This window comes from Mesoplodon densirostris, chromosome 7 (genome assembly GCF_025265405.1).
Source record: "Mesoplodon densirostris isolate mMesDen1 chromosome 7, mMesDen1 primary haplotype, whole genome shotgun sequence".
Lineage (NCBI taxonomy): Eukaryota > Metazoa > Chordata > Mammalia > Artiodactyla > Ziphiidae > Mesoplodon > Mesoplodon densirostris.
The window spans coordinates 116,562,230-116,576,994 of NC_082667.1; the positions used below are offsets into that span (position 1 = coordinate 116,562,230).

Here is a 14,765-nt window from a genome sequence, read left to right on the forward strand (position 1 = left end):
AGACTCCGTAATTCTTGATGGGCCCAGATATGCTTCTAATACCCCAGGGGATGCGCTACCTCCACTTACAGCCAATCACTGATAGCAACCATTTAGAACTAACCAGGATAAACAGTAAAGTGCTGTTGGACTCCAACTCTCTCTTACCCATCTTAGCTTCTAACTCCTATTGCTATATTTGGAACCTTGATCTGACTCCAAAGGCCATGCTCGGACCACAGTACCATGCTGTCTCTCATTTGCTATTTGTAGAGCTGCACATTATGTATTTCTTCAGAGAATTTTTGCATAAGTCATTTAGACCCCCTTCATATAGATAAGTAGAAAAGTTAGGCAAAATCAGATAAGTTTACCTAAAACAAGCAAAGGGGTCAATATACCGACATTCATCAATGGCTTCCTGTTGTCGCTTGGTAAGAGTCTCACTCTTCAGTTGGTACACAAAACCTTCACAATCCAAATCCTGCCTGCTCCTTCAGTCTCTCCTCTTGCCTCTGTCCACATACATCTTCCACTCTGATCAACAACTTGCAGTTCCCACACTTCTCACGATACTGAGCCTGTGAATATTCTGTCCCCACTGCCCAGGAGGCCCTCCTCTGTTCTTCACTGGGCCGACTGCTAGCTCTCCTTCAAAATCTGCCCAGGCATACTTCCTTCAAGAAGCCTTCCCAATCTCCTCCCTCCTTCCCTAACTAGGTGCTGCCATATCATCCAATACCTACCTCTGAGATAAAACTTATTACACGTAATAATAATAATATTATTAATATAGCCCATGTATTTGTCTTTTCCTCTTAAATAAGTTTCCTAAAGGCTGTGTCATCATAGGCACTAATAAATAAATATTCTTCTGAATACATAGTGAATGAGTTGCTCAGGAACATTACATTGTCTGGAGAACACAGAACCAGCCACTAAAATACCCTGTATTGAAAAAGCTTTGTGCACAAACATGCACTTCACAGCAATTAATGACCAAAAAGTCAATCATGGAAGTAAATAATTATGTAAAATTATTATGCCGTAGCTGGAATATTAAGCAGCCATCTAAAATAACATTTATAAAGAACTTACAATAGCACTACAAAATGACTATGATAATGGTAAGTGAACAAAAGAGGAAACATTATGTTCGGTATGATCTAACCTATATAAAATGCGTTAAAATATTAAACATACAAACTACTACATATAAAATAGATAAGCAACAAGGATATATTGTCTAGCACAGGGAATCACAGCCATTATCTTGTAATAACTTTCAATGGAGTATAATCTGCAAAAATACTGAATCGCTATGCTGTACACCTGAAACTAATATTGTAAATCAACCATAGTTCAATAAAAAATTAAACATACATGTTAAAAGTGATTCACTTTGTATGGCAGCATTATGAATTTTAAAAAATCTTCTTTGCACTGTATTTTCTAAATTTTGCATGAAATGTTTTAGAAATTGTAAGGAAATGTTTCTAATGAAATAAAGCCTGCAAGGACAAAATACAGCTGAACAGCAAATAAATCAGGCAGTTAGCAAATAAGGGTTAAAAAAAGAAGAAAGAAAGAAAATCTGTCAATCAGAACTACCTATATTCAGGTTCCAAGGTAAAGTGCCAGTCTATAGTATGAAAGGCATGATTATGGATATTTTGTAAACTGAAAGTATTCCTGGCAATTTCCAAAAATGAATCTACATGGTTGCCTTGAGTATGCTTGCAAAAGCATACTGGAACCGTGAGTTCCAAAAGGACAGCTTTCAATATGAATGGACAAAAAGGACTCTCGTAGTCTTTCTCTCTGTGTTAAAACCATTTTGTCAAGACTCTTGTCACTGTTCTTACAATTCCAGAAATGAAGTACCTGGGTTATCGATTCTAAACCTCTTTTTTTGAACTGATTGTAAGTTACTTATTTTGGCGTTAGTTTTTTCTCCAGTAACTTACTGAACTTAGTGTTTTAACTCTGTACATATTTTCCTTAATTTCCGTATACAATTCTAGAAGTCTAAATTTTGAGTATATACAATGGTAATTATATATCAGTAGAGTACCTTTCAGTTTATAACTATCCACCTCATTATTCTAAAGACTATATTCAGTTTTGAGAGGAAAAACCTGTGACCCAGAGGCTCACTCAACTAGTTAGTGGCATTGCTGGGAGAAAAATGAATACTACAAGCCTTCTGCCTTCCAGCCCAGCTCATTTACCAATACTGCATTCTAAAGAACTGTCTATTTATTTGATGATTAGACAGAACTTGGTTATAAAGTTAGAGCTATATACATATAAGTTTAGGTACAGAAACATATTTTTTGTTTCATTAGGCAAATATTTACTCAGTGCCTACTTAGTGCAAGCATATCATTAAAAGTGCCGGTTAAATCTTCCATCTTCCCTACTAAGTCCTAATCTGAGAGCAGAGGACTTTTTTCTATTCACCACTGTAATCCCAGCTCCCAGTAAAAGGACAGTGTAACGGGCCCTCAAGAAACATCTATGCGAGCTGTATAAAGAAAGGAAGTAGGGAAAGCAGCAGTCCCAGCAATGCGTTGGAGTGCATCCTACAGTCCGGAAGGCCAGTCTGTATAAAGTGTGGAAAAGTGGTGCTGAAACGCAGTGGGTAGGCTTCGGAAGCGTGTATGAGATTGGCTTCGGGAAGATTTTTGTGCGTCTTTAGCTCAACAATAACACGCCTCAGCTAAACACACACACGCGAGTCTCAAGGAGTCCTTTCCAGCCGCCCTCCTCCTCACCGGGTTCTCCCCTTCCCCTTCCCCTTCCCCTCCCCTTCCCCTCCCCTTCTCTTTCCCCGCCTTTGCCCTCTCCTCCCCTTCCCCCTTCCCTTCCCCTTCCCTTCCCTCCCCTTTCCCCCTTCCCTTCCCTCTCCTTTCCCCCTTCCCTTCCCTCCCCTTTCCCCCTTCCCCCTTCCCTTCCCTTCCCCTCCCCTTCCCTCCCCTCCCCTTTCCCCCTTCCCCTTCCCTTTCCCTCCCCTTTCTCCTCCCCTTCCCTTTCCCCTTCCCCTCCCCTTTCCCTCCCATTCCCCTTCCCCCTCCCATTCCCTTTCCCTCCCCTTTCCCCTCCCCCTTCCCCTCCTCTTCTCTTTCCCCTCCCCTCCTTTTCCCCTCCCTTTCCCCTCCCCTCCCCTTCCCTCTCCCTCCCCTCCCCCTCCTCCCCCTCCTCCCCCTCCTCCCCCTCCTCCCCCTTCCCTTTCCCCTTCTCCTCCCCTCTTCCGGAGCCGAGGATCCGCCGGACCCGGAGGACCCAGCTCCCAGCCCCGGAAGTTACGCGCAGCCGGCGCCGTGATGTAAGTTCCGGTCACGGCTAACTAACGAGGCAGACGCGGAAGTGCAGGGAGGTGCCGGGAGCTGGGTTCGGTTGCAGGATTTGTGGCCGGCCCTGCGCCTCGTGAATGTTCTAGAGAGGTCGATTCCTGGCGGCCCGCTTCCACCAGCCCAGAACAGACGTATCCGGCGCTAGGGGCCACTCCTCGGCCGAGGAGCTGATGCCGGCCGCTCCTTGGAGCCCCCGTAGCGGGGCTGGACCATGAGCCTGTTGGGCGGCCTGGCCTCCTCGCCGCGGGCCCCGCTGCAGTCCAGCAAGGCCAGGATGAAAAAGCTCCCGAAGAAGAGCCAGAACGAGAAGTACCGGCTCAAGTACCTGCGGCTGCGCAAAGCGGCCAAAGCCACGGTGTTTGTGAGTGTGACCGGCGCTCAGCCCTTCTCAGCCTCGAGCCTCTCCTAACTCGCGAAATCTTTCCCCGAACTGTTCCCCTTCCCAGAGTGACAGTATTAATATAGTGTTAGGTTTTACATTGTACATTACTTCTTGTTAGCCTCGTGCCTTGGACAAATTACGTAATTCCTGTAATCCTGTTTCCTCATCTGCAAATGAGAGCTAATAACTGCCTTGCAGACTTAATGAAGATTAAATGAGGAAAGTTAAGCGCTCGGTACCTAGAAGTTGTGCTAATAAGTTTTAGTCATTATCGTTATTACCGCAGAACTCTTGGAAATGCCTTTGAGCCTCCAGAGAACCCTGAGAATGAGGCGCTATTTTTAAAGTAGCAGCACTTAAGCCCCGAGAGATGATTTGCTCGAGGGCACTATGTCAGAGCCCTGGCTCCAATGCAAACACCTGATTCTAGTTTCTTTAGTACTTCCATTACGCAGCCTGTTTCCCAAGCACCCCGCATACCCATAACTGACCCCTTCCATGAACAGGCACATGAAGCTTTCAATATCCCCCCTTCTAACCTATTTTGAGTCTTCCCGATCTTTTATTGTAGAGGCACTGGGTTTACTGAATGAATGAAATAGTTTTCCAGCCACAACTAAGTGTTATAATATTCTGGCTTGCTCAAGCTCACCTCAATGCTTGGAAATAGCAAGTGTCTCAAATATCTTCCCACATCTGAATCACCACTACCTTACCTTTTCTTCTACCAAAAGCTAGAACATCCCTCAGCATTTTTGGAAGCATAAGGGAAGGTTTGGAAATCAGAGCATTCATTCCGAAAACACTTATTTGGCACTTGCCATGTACACTGGAGAGAAATAAGAAAAGCAGAATTAAGAGGATTTAGTATCTAATTATGTTACCTTTCTTTTATTCCCTAAATGTCAAAGGTACCTAAAGCTTGGCACCTATGTTGTTAGGATACTGGTTCCACCACGTCTATGCAGAAGGTTTTGTGAAGAAAAAGGATATTGTTTTGATCATTCAAAGTTTGAGGTCCCAACTCTGGAGCATCCAGATTGGAGCAGTCCCCTCAGGACTCATGCTTGGGAACTAGATTGAATCGTCAGTAAAGAAAGCTGATGCTTGAATACACATAAATAGGTTATGAAATTTAAGAATTTTATAGACGACTTGATTTTGTTCCATCTATATTTTCTCTTTAAGATTCATACTGCATGGGATGTTTTGGGTTAGGTTCACTTTGTAAGCTCCCCAAGAGTCAAGGCACTTGGGAATGGACCTTCCCCATATTTACAGGGGTTGAGTTTAAGCATCTATGATTTGAGCAGTATGCCCTTTTCTTTGCTAAAGGCTACCCTAATTAAGGTGACCATATGTCTTGGTTTGCCTAGGACAGCCCTACTTTGCCATATTATTCTGGCAAAATCATCAATAGCTCCCCCTTTTCATGTGAAGGTGCCCCAGTTTCTATAAATTATCTAATTACTCTGCCCACATTAGAACTTGACCCTACCTTTACTTGTAGGTTTGTTTACAGTTTCTCTGCAAGGTAGACTAGCACTTCCTTCTCACCCAGCAACACAGACTTCTTTGGTTTGGAATATAGCTCCTCTTCTTAGTATAATACTTTGATCTTTTATTCATTTTGTGTGACTATATTCAAAATTTTCTTCAAGGAAAATGCTGCTATTTGTGATGAAATTGCTCGTCTTGAGGAAAAATTTCTTAAAGCTAAAGAAGAAAGACGGTGAGCTGGTTCATTTTGTGTTCAGAATTACATTTTTTGGTTATTGATACGGTGTTTCTGCTCCTAAGAATTTTCCTCCATCGGGATTTTTGTGCTTTGCACAGCCCACTGGCCACTAATCTGGTACAGAGAAAGTCACAACCTATGGTATTGATTCCTGTTTACCCAGGTCGTGTTGGACCATGATGATGAAACAGCTCTATTCATCTCTCTGACAAAACCCTCTTGCCACATCTTATAAGTAATTTTATTATAACTCTGCAGTTATAAAAGCCAAGGGATAAAAGAAACTGCATTTCATTCTACATATCTTTATTCCATATATAGTACTCCGTGAGTATATGTACATGTGCAGTTCATGGTATGTGCCCTTCAGAAGCCTAACACCTTCCAACATCCAATTAGAAGAGCTCTCCAGATGCAAAAGAGATACGCTATAATCCTTTATCCTTAGCTTCTTGAAGTATTATTCTCTGGAGCTTCGTTTTTCCCGGGGTCCAATATGAACCTTATTTTTGTGAATGCAATAATCTTTGTGTATGGTTCTGGCTTTTCCCAGTACTTGAATAAAATATGGAATTGTGATAACACAGAAGCTCATACCTCTGCTCCCTTTCCTTCTCGACCTCAGGTACTTGCTAAAGAAGCTCCTTCAGCTCCAGGCTCTAACTGAAGGGGAAGCACAGGTTGCAGCTCCTTCCCACAGCTCCAGTTTGCCCCTGACTTATGGTGTGGCCAGCTCTGCGGGAACTATCCAGGGAGCTGGGCCGCTTTCTGGGCCTAGCACTGGAGCTGAGGAACCATTTGGGAAGAAATCCAAGAAGGAGAAAAAAGAAAAAGGCAAAGAGAACAACAAACTGGAAGGTACCTTGGGGAGAGGATATCAGTTGCCCCAGTGGCTCAACGACTAATGACGAAGACCTGGTACTAACTGGTAGACACTCGGCCACAGAGATGACTTAAACTCTCACCTGGTCCTTAAGCAGCCCTGGTAGCCCTTGAAAACCAAGTGTCTTAAAGCCACTCCAGGTGGAGGAATTGCAGTTAGACCTGGTTAAACGTGATGGGAGCAGGCCAAGGCCTCCCCCTTCTCCTACACACCCGACTCTCTGAGTGCCTTCAGTTCAGTCTTTCCTAGAGGCAGGGAAATGGGCTTGGTGGCCTTTTGAGCACACAGATGACTTGGGAAATTGCTGACCTTATAAATGAAGTCAGAGGCTTTAAAAAGTATAAGGCTTTTAGATGCTAAGCACTGATACCAAAATTGGTTACTGCCAGGTGGGTGGGTTAGAAGGATACTCAGGGCTTTGGGGAAAAGTCCCATGTGCCCATTCAGGGCGTGTGTAGAACCAGGATTGGCTTATTGCTCTTAGCATCGTGCAGAGTTTTCCCTTCCCCTCAACACTGGGAAGGGCCTAAAGTGGGTGACCCCAGATTTGCGTTTCAGTTCTGAAGAAAACATCCAAGAAAAAGAAAATGGAGACAGGTGCTCGCAAGCTGGTTCAGCCCATTGCCCTGGATCCCTCAGGACGGCCTGTGTTCCCCATCGGACTGGGGGGTCTAACAGTATATAGCCTGGGGGAGGTGAGTGAGACCAGCGATAAAGAGAGAGGAGAATCAGAAATACGGGAGTGGGGTTGAGCCTTCCCTCCCTGTTCCCGTTAGCAGCAGCCCCGTGCTGATCCAAACCAACCCCAGAAAATCTCCAGTCCCTAGGAAACCAGGTCAGTTTTGTCTGCTACACATCCTATGCTCTTTCTCTCTCTGATTTGAGTCACTCTTTGCAGCCCCAAGGTGGTTCTAAAGGCTACCACAGTACCCTGGACTTCTGCATTCTCTGGTGACCTCAGTGGCAGGTTGGGGGAATCTTTTTTTATAGATCATCACCGACCGACCTGGCTTCCATGACGAGGGTGCCATCTACCCTGTGGGCTACTGCAGTACTCGGGTATACGCCAGCATGAAGAGCCCAGACCAGGAGTGTCTGTACACCTGTCAGATCAAGGACGGTGGCACACAGCCTCAGGTACCCACTCTTAAGAATAACTGCTGGTTTTCTTTTTTTTTTTTGAGGACCTTCTCTGTGACACGCACTTAATATATATTACCTATTCAGACACTTTACAAGGTAGATAGTGTGTAAGATGCAGAAAGTGATTGGCCCTGAGTCACACCTCTGCTAATAAGTGATTTGAGCTGGGATGTGAATCTGCATTTGTATGATTGTCCTACTGACACCCATTCCCTTGAACTGTGCTGGTGCTAATGTCAATATGGTGACCACATGAGGACTGATCAAGCTGCTTGTTTGTAAAGTGCAGGCCTACATTCAGGGAAGATTAGTTTGACACTCTGCCAACTCGGGTGGGACCAAGATGGAGATAGCAGAGAAACTGCATATTAGTTTCTGACTGCACGTAATCTTGAGGACCTGGGAGACCTGAATCCTAGTCGTATTAAGTATCTTTGTTCATCCTTCTCAGTGCTGTTGTTCAAGACAGTTCACTTTCCCAGTCTCCTCTGATCATTGGGGGGAAATAAACCATTTTCAGAGTTCCAGTATTCACTGTCTGATGATGTTACAGATCGCTAGAAAATGGGGTGGAAGGAGATAGAAGCAAGGGAAGGAACCTTTGAGCAGAAGCTGAGAGCCTGCCTGACACATGTGGACAGTATTGCATCACTCCTGTCCTGGTTAGAACACTGTCGGATGCCACTGAGAGTTCGGATGACCTTGGCCATGCAGCATTTCTCTTTAGAAAGTGCTCTAACAGGCTCAATATTGTAGCAATAATTATAACAAATCTATATGTTCAAGGAAGATCTAATCAAAATCCTAATAGAATGTAAATGGTAATTGACAAGCTGATCCTTAATTTCCTCTGAAAGACAAATTGCTAAAATATTAAAAAAAAAAAAAAACAGTCTTTGGGGGTTTTTTTGTTTCCTTTATTAAGCCACTAACCCACCCAGACATTATTTTCAGTTACATTGTGAGCTTTAATTTTTTTCCCCTAACATCAAATGACACATTTAGTATATAATAAATACATATAATACTTGAGTATGTTTCCAGACGATTCTATTTCATCTATTTGTCTATAAATGCCAGTATGACTTTTAATTGCTTTAGCTTTATAAAATGTTTTATACTATAAATATGTTAAAAAATATTGAACAATATATTTATAATCCTAGGGTGAGGTGAAAAGGTTTTCCTTAGCAAGATGTGAAAAGTAGAAGCCATAATGGAAAGTAGTAACAGATTTGACTATTAAAATTTTAAACACTTCTGAATGACAAAAATCACCATAATCAAAGTTAAAAGCGACAAACAAGAAAATATGTAACAGTGGATTAATATCCAGATAAAGTGCTCTTGTGGTCTAAGATAAAAAAGCAGTCAGATAAAACAGGCATTTCACAGAAACAGTGCAGATGGTCGGTGAGAGCAGAACTTACTAGTAGTTAAGGGAGATGCAAATAAAACAAAGATCTTATTTTTTCTCATAGGCAAATATAAGATAGATAATAGCAAATGTTGGCCAGCATGTAGGAAAATAAGTACAAATGGCATTAGTAGGAGGGAAAATTTGTAAAGTTCCTTTTTTGGAAGGCAGCTGGGCAATATCAATTTTAATGTGTGACTCTTTTGATCCAGAATACTTCTAGATATTCTAGTATGTCTTAGAGAAATGTGCAAATGTGAACAAAAGAGTTATATACAACAATGTAATTGTGGCATTGTTTGCAATAGCAAGAAGTTAAAAGTAGCCTAAATACCCACCAATAGGAGAATGGTTAAAAATTAAGATATATCCACCTTGTGTAATATTATACGGCAGTTAAAAGAATGAAGTAGGGAAAGATCCCCAAACCAAGATACTACATTTTGGCCTTTTAATTGCTCTTTGCTCAAACAGAATATATAGTTTACACACAATATAAAAAATTGGAGTTGGCATGATCAATACCAAATAGAAGAGCAACCCTGAAATATTTAAAGATAATTGTTTACGGTTTTTTCATGATTTAGCTGAGAAATCAGTATAAACCATCACAATGTTAAACTTGCAGCATGTCACTGAAGTAACAAAACCATTGACTAAAACTACTCTCAAGATAATTTATTATTGACAAAATTGAAAGAGCTCTAAAATTGACACAGGAAGATTGAATCAAATGAAATAACCACAGAAGAAAACTAACAGCAGTAGAAACTGTACTCAGTAAGGTTTGCTTTTGCATTCTAAAAAAATGATCAATAATGCACATCACTGGGGGGAAAAAGAAAAAAATATATATATATATACAGAAAATAAATTGTGTGGAATAATTTTATTAAACATTGAAAAACTGGAAACTGCTTAACTGAACTTTATAGAAAACTGGTTAAGGAATTTAACTGACTAAATAGAACCTGTTACAGGAATTTTTTTTTTTTTTTTTTTTGCAAAAAGTCGTGAACTTTATAGAAAACTGGTCAAGGAATTAAGTTGGGTAGATAGCACTTGTTACAAAAATGCTTTCTTGGCAGAAATTCCTCAGTATAATTTTGATTTAACAGTTTCTTTTTATAAGTAGGATATTTTACAATTCAAAAAGTAAAGTGAAATGGCGATTTGCAGTCAATATGGCCTATACTCTTCCTAGGCATTATAAAGTAAATCTAAGATTATATGAGAATGATTTCATTTGTTTTTAAAATACCATTTGTATTTATATTTACAAATGTAAGTAAGTGGATAAGAAAGCATCTGGAAAGGTATATAAGAAATTAAGTGTTGGCCTTTGGAGAGGAGTCAAGCAAAGGGTATAAAATTAAACAGTCAAAAGCCTTTCTCTGTTTTCTTGGCTTGGAATTTCTAACAGCCCTCTAGATGGTACCCACCTCCTACCTGGTATACTCCTACCTGATATACTCAGCTTCAGGTTCCAGAGTGAAGAAAGAGTAATAGCAGTAGCATGACTCTCTCTACCACCTTCTCCTCGAAGACTGACCTCATTGCTCCTTTGTATTTCTCAGTTTGAAATTGTTCCTGAAGATGATCCCCAGAATGCCATTGTCAGCTCTTCTGCAGACGCCTGTCATGCAGAACTGCTCAAGACCATAAGTGCTGCTGTGTAAGTTGACCAACAGCTTGGAGACAGGCTAAAAAGATCACTTTGGGTATACTGAGGCCTTCTCTCTTGCTTTTAATGAGTAGAGATCCCTTATTTTATAGAAAGCTATCCTGTGTCCTTTGAATGTCTTAGCAGCTACAGTCTTCAGAGTATGCAAGTGAGGAAGGCTTATTCTGTGTGTTCATGCCCACATTCTCATCTCCCTCTCAGCTCTCAAGCTAAAATTCTCCCTCTCCTATTTAGGGGGAAACTAATGCCCAACGTGCATCCATCTGGAGCTGACTTTTTTGGGTTTTCTCATCCAACCATCCACAACCTGATCCAGAGTTGTCCAGGAGCTCGAAAATGCGTCAAGTAAGTGGGGTCAAATCCATTCCCTTGAAAGAAGCCCCATGATCAGTGGGCCAGGGACCTAAACTGGTGGTCACTGCTCTGCTCATTCATCTATTTAATGAGCTGCTTCTGTGCACAAGGCACAGTATTGGTCCTCTGCGGCCCCTGGATGGCGAGCAGGAGCCAGTACCCCACTGCACTGAAGTTGTTACCACCTGTGTGCACCATGACAGCAAATGGATTGGGAAGTCCTGCAGAATAAGTGTCACTAAAGAAGGCTGTCTGGGTGCTGTTCATTTTTGGTTAGTTAATACATTTTTCACATATATATGGGAGAGACCTAAAGAAAAAAATACCTGATCCCTTTGGAGGGAAGAATGGGTTGTATGGCCAACAGACAACTCAGTAATGATCCCTTTGGTCCTGCAGTTACCAGTGGGTGAAGTTCGACGTGTGCAAACCTGGAGACAGTCTGCCGCCCCAAGGACAGCTAGAGAATGATGCAGCTACAAGCTTTGAAGCCTTTCAGAGACAGACCTTCCATAAAGATCATAATGATCCCATTCTACAAGGTATCTTTTATTTTTTCCCTTCTGGTTTGAAAATTGGCCATTTTTAGGCAACCCTCCCCCTCTTCATTCATTGCGGAGTATCCCATATCTGGGCAGTGAGTGATAGAAGCTTTCCCTGCTCCGGCCATGGGCAGCCCTCGCAGAAGTCACAGGGCATGGCTGAGATCATGGTGAGGCGGGGCTCACCGAGAAACTAGGGCATCTCATTTTCTAACCTAAATAAGACCTAAGCAGAATACAAGGGAAAGTTTACTGTGGGACTGAAATTTCAGATGTAGTAAAGGGGATCAGGTCATGGCCTTGGTCCTGCCTGTGTTCCATGGATTCCCTCCCACAAATGAGTGGAGTGATCAGGGGATCCGGCATAGGAGTCATATAGGGAGAGCTCTGGACTAGAAATAAGAAGATAGAATTAACTTCTCTGTCTCTGCCTACTATGCTGTGTAACCCCAGGCAAGTCACTTGATCTATTTCAGCCAGTTTTGTTCTTCTTTTTTAATATTTTATTGAAGTATAGCTGATTAACAATGTTGTGTTAATTTCTGCTGTACAGCAGCGATTCAGTTATACACATATATACTTTTTCATATTCTTTTTCATTCTGGTTTATCACAGGATATTGAATATAGTTCCCTGTGCTGTACAGTAGGACCTGGTTGTTCATCCATCCTGTATATACTAGTTTGCATCTGCTAGTCCCAAACTCCCAATCCTTCCCTCCCCCTTGGCAACCACAGGTCTTTTCTCTATGTCCGTGAGTCTTTGTTTCATAGATATGTTCATTTGTGTCATATTTTATATTCCACATATAAGTGATATCACATGGTATTTCTTTCTCTTTCTTACTTTGCTTAGTGTGATAATCTCTGTCCATCCATGTTGCTGCAAATGGCATTATTTCATTCTTTTTTATGGCTAATATTCCTGTGCGTGTGTGTATGTGTATATGCCACATCTTCTTTATTAATTCATCTGTCAATGGCTTGGCTATTGTAAATAGTGCTGCTGTGAACATAGGGGTGCATGTATCTTTTCGGATTATAGTTTTGTCTGGGTAAATGCCCAGGAGTGGGTTTGCTAGGTCATATGATAATTCTATTTTTAGTTTTTTAAGGAACCTCCATACTGTTCTCCATAGTGGCTATATCAATTTACATTCCCACCAACAGTGCAAGAGGGTTCCCTTTTTTCCATATCCTCTCCATTATTTATTGTTTGTATGTTTTTTGATGATCCATTCTGACTGGTGTGAGGTGATACCTCATTGTAGTTTTGATTTGAATTTCTCTAATGATTAGTGATGTTGAGCATCTTTTCATGTGCCTCTTGCCCATCTGTATGTCTTCTTTGGAGAAATGTCTATTTAGGTCTTTGGCCCATTGTTTGATTGGGTTGTTTTTTTGTTTTTGAGTTGTATGAGCTGTTTGTATATTTCGGAACCTAAGCCCTTGTCAGTTGCATCATTTGCAAATATTTTCTCCCAGTCCATAGGTTGCCTTTTCATTTTGTTTATGGTTTCCTTTGCTGTGCAAAAATTTATGTTTGATTAGGTCCCATTTGTTTATTTTTGCTTTCATTTCTATTGCCTTGGGAGACTGACCTAAGAAAACATTGGTACGATTTATGTCCAAGAATGTTTTGCCTATGTTCTCTTCTAGGAGTTTTATGGTGTCATGTCTTATAGTAAGTCTTAAAGCCATTTTGAGTTTATTTTTGTATGTGGTGTGAGGGTGTGTTGTAATTTCACTGACTTACATATGGCTGTCCAATTTTTCCAGTACCACTTGCTGAATTTCAGCCACAGTTTTCTTCATTGTAAAAGTAAATAGCTGTCCTGTCTTACCAAACAAGGGAAGAACTGGGCTGACAGATGCAAAAGAGTTGAAAGAATTAAAAGGACATGTATGTGTCTGATCAAGCCAGTCTCCTGAGATTCCCAGGCAGCAGTGGAACTTAAGGAATTTTTTTTCTCCAGGGTCCTTGGACCTCCCAGAGCTTCAGCCTACAGCCTTTGTGTCTTCTTATCAACGCATGTTGCTGACACATGAACCCTTGGTAGATACTCACCTACAGCACTTGAAGTCTCCGTCGCAGTGTAGCCCAACTCAGTCTTCAGATTGAACAAGAAGGCATCGATAACCACATCATTTTCATCAGGATGGATTTTTTAACTTAAACTAAAACTTAAGACTATATGGAAGAAGGCAGCGACTCAAGTGAAGAAGGTAGTAAATTAACACATTTTGTCGCGGAGGTTCCCATGGTGACAGCTTTCCTGGGAAAAACTTCAGCTGCTTTATTTTTAGTAATAAATTTTTCTTGACAGTTCTGCTTATTTTCATCTTGTAATCAGGATATAATCTTTTGGCTTAGCTCTGCCTGAGGTAAACTTAAGTCCTTTGTAAACCAGAGGGAGAGATGGCTGCTGACTCATGAGGAAGGTAGTAAGATTCTGACAACCTTGCACTCTTGATTCTGATCTAGGTCAGTGAATATTAAGTCGCAGCCCCTGCAACCAGCTAGCTGCTGCTTTGTTTTCATGTCAGCGTCACCACAATCAAATCCTGCTTATCCCCAAGCTGCAAGGTCCAGTCCCAGGCCCATGTTCATCTTTTTCACATTTCACAAGGGGATCAAAAAATCCTCTCTAACCCTTCCTACATTCCCTTTGTGGCTCCTTATTGGAGAATGTGCTTTTAGCTAAACCACATGATAACACACATTTAGATAGAACGTGATTGGTTCCCATCCTCCGTAACAGACTCACCCCAACAGTTCGTTAGTCGTGTAATGATGTAATTCCGCATTCTGTATAACTGAAATTTTTGGACTCTACTTACAGCATTCAGGTAGAGGCATACCACAACACCTAATCCCAGCCAGTACAACTCCACGGTGCCTTGTGGGATGCTTCGCTGCCCACCCAGCCCGGTACCAGGGCTGGCTGGAATGGGAAGGAACAAAAGGACCCCGGAAGTAGAAGAATGGGGAAGGCGGTGAGAACTGGATTGTCACTGTGCTACCGTCCATAGCTGCTAACGGGGGAGGAAACAAATGGGCCTAGCATCTTACAGGACTATATCTGGACGGCAGAGGGAGGGATCAGATGCAGCATTTAGAGCACATCACACTGGCCACTTCAAAGTATCAGAAACTAAAGTAACTAACATTAATTTTATGATTCTTAATTATAGTCTTACAAGTTTGTATAGCTTTTACAGTGCAAAAAAAATAGTAAAATTTGGATAATAGCAAATCAGGGATAGAAAGGAGATTACTCAAAACTG

At 41.7% G+C, this 14,765-nt stretch overlaps 1 protein-coding gene across 1 annotated transcript; it reads left to right on the top strand.

The window, feature by feature from the left end:
- The first annotated feature begins 3,302 nt into the window (after positions 1-3,302).
- TBRG1 (transforming growth factor beta regulator 1) lies at positions 3,303-13,819 on the top strand. The gene is made up of 9 exons (XM_060103266.1): positions 3,303-3,696; positions 5,379-5,449; positions 6,081-6,313; positions 6,897-7,033; positions 7,329-7,475; positions 10,476-10,573; positions 10,817-10,927; positions 11,336-11,478; positions 13,454-13,819. The coding sequence occupies exons 1-9, from the start codon at positions 3,547-3,549 to the stop codon at positions 13,597-13,599; spliced, it is 1,236 nt and encodes a 411-aa protein (XP_059959249.1). The 5' UTR covers positions 3,303-3,546; the 3' UTR covers positions 13,600-13,819.
- The last annotated feature ends 946 nt before the right edge of the window (positions 13,820-14,765 follow it).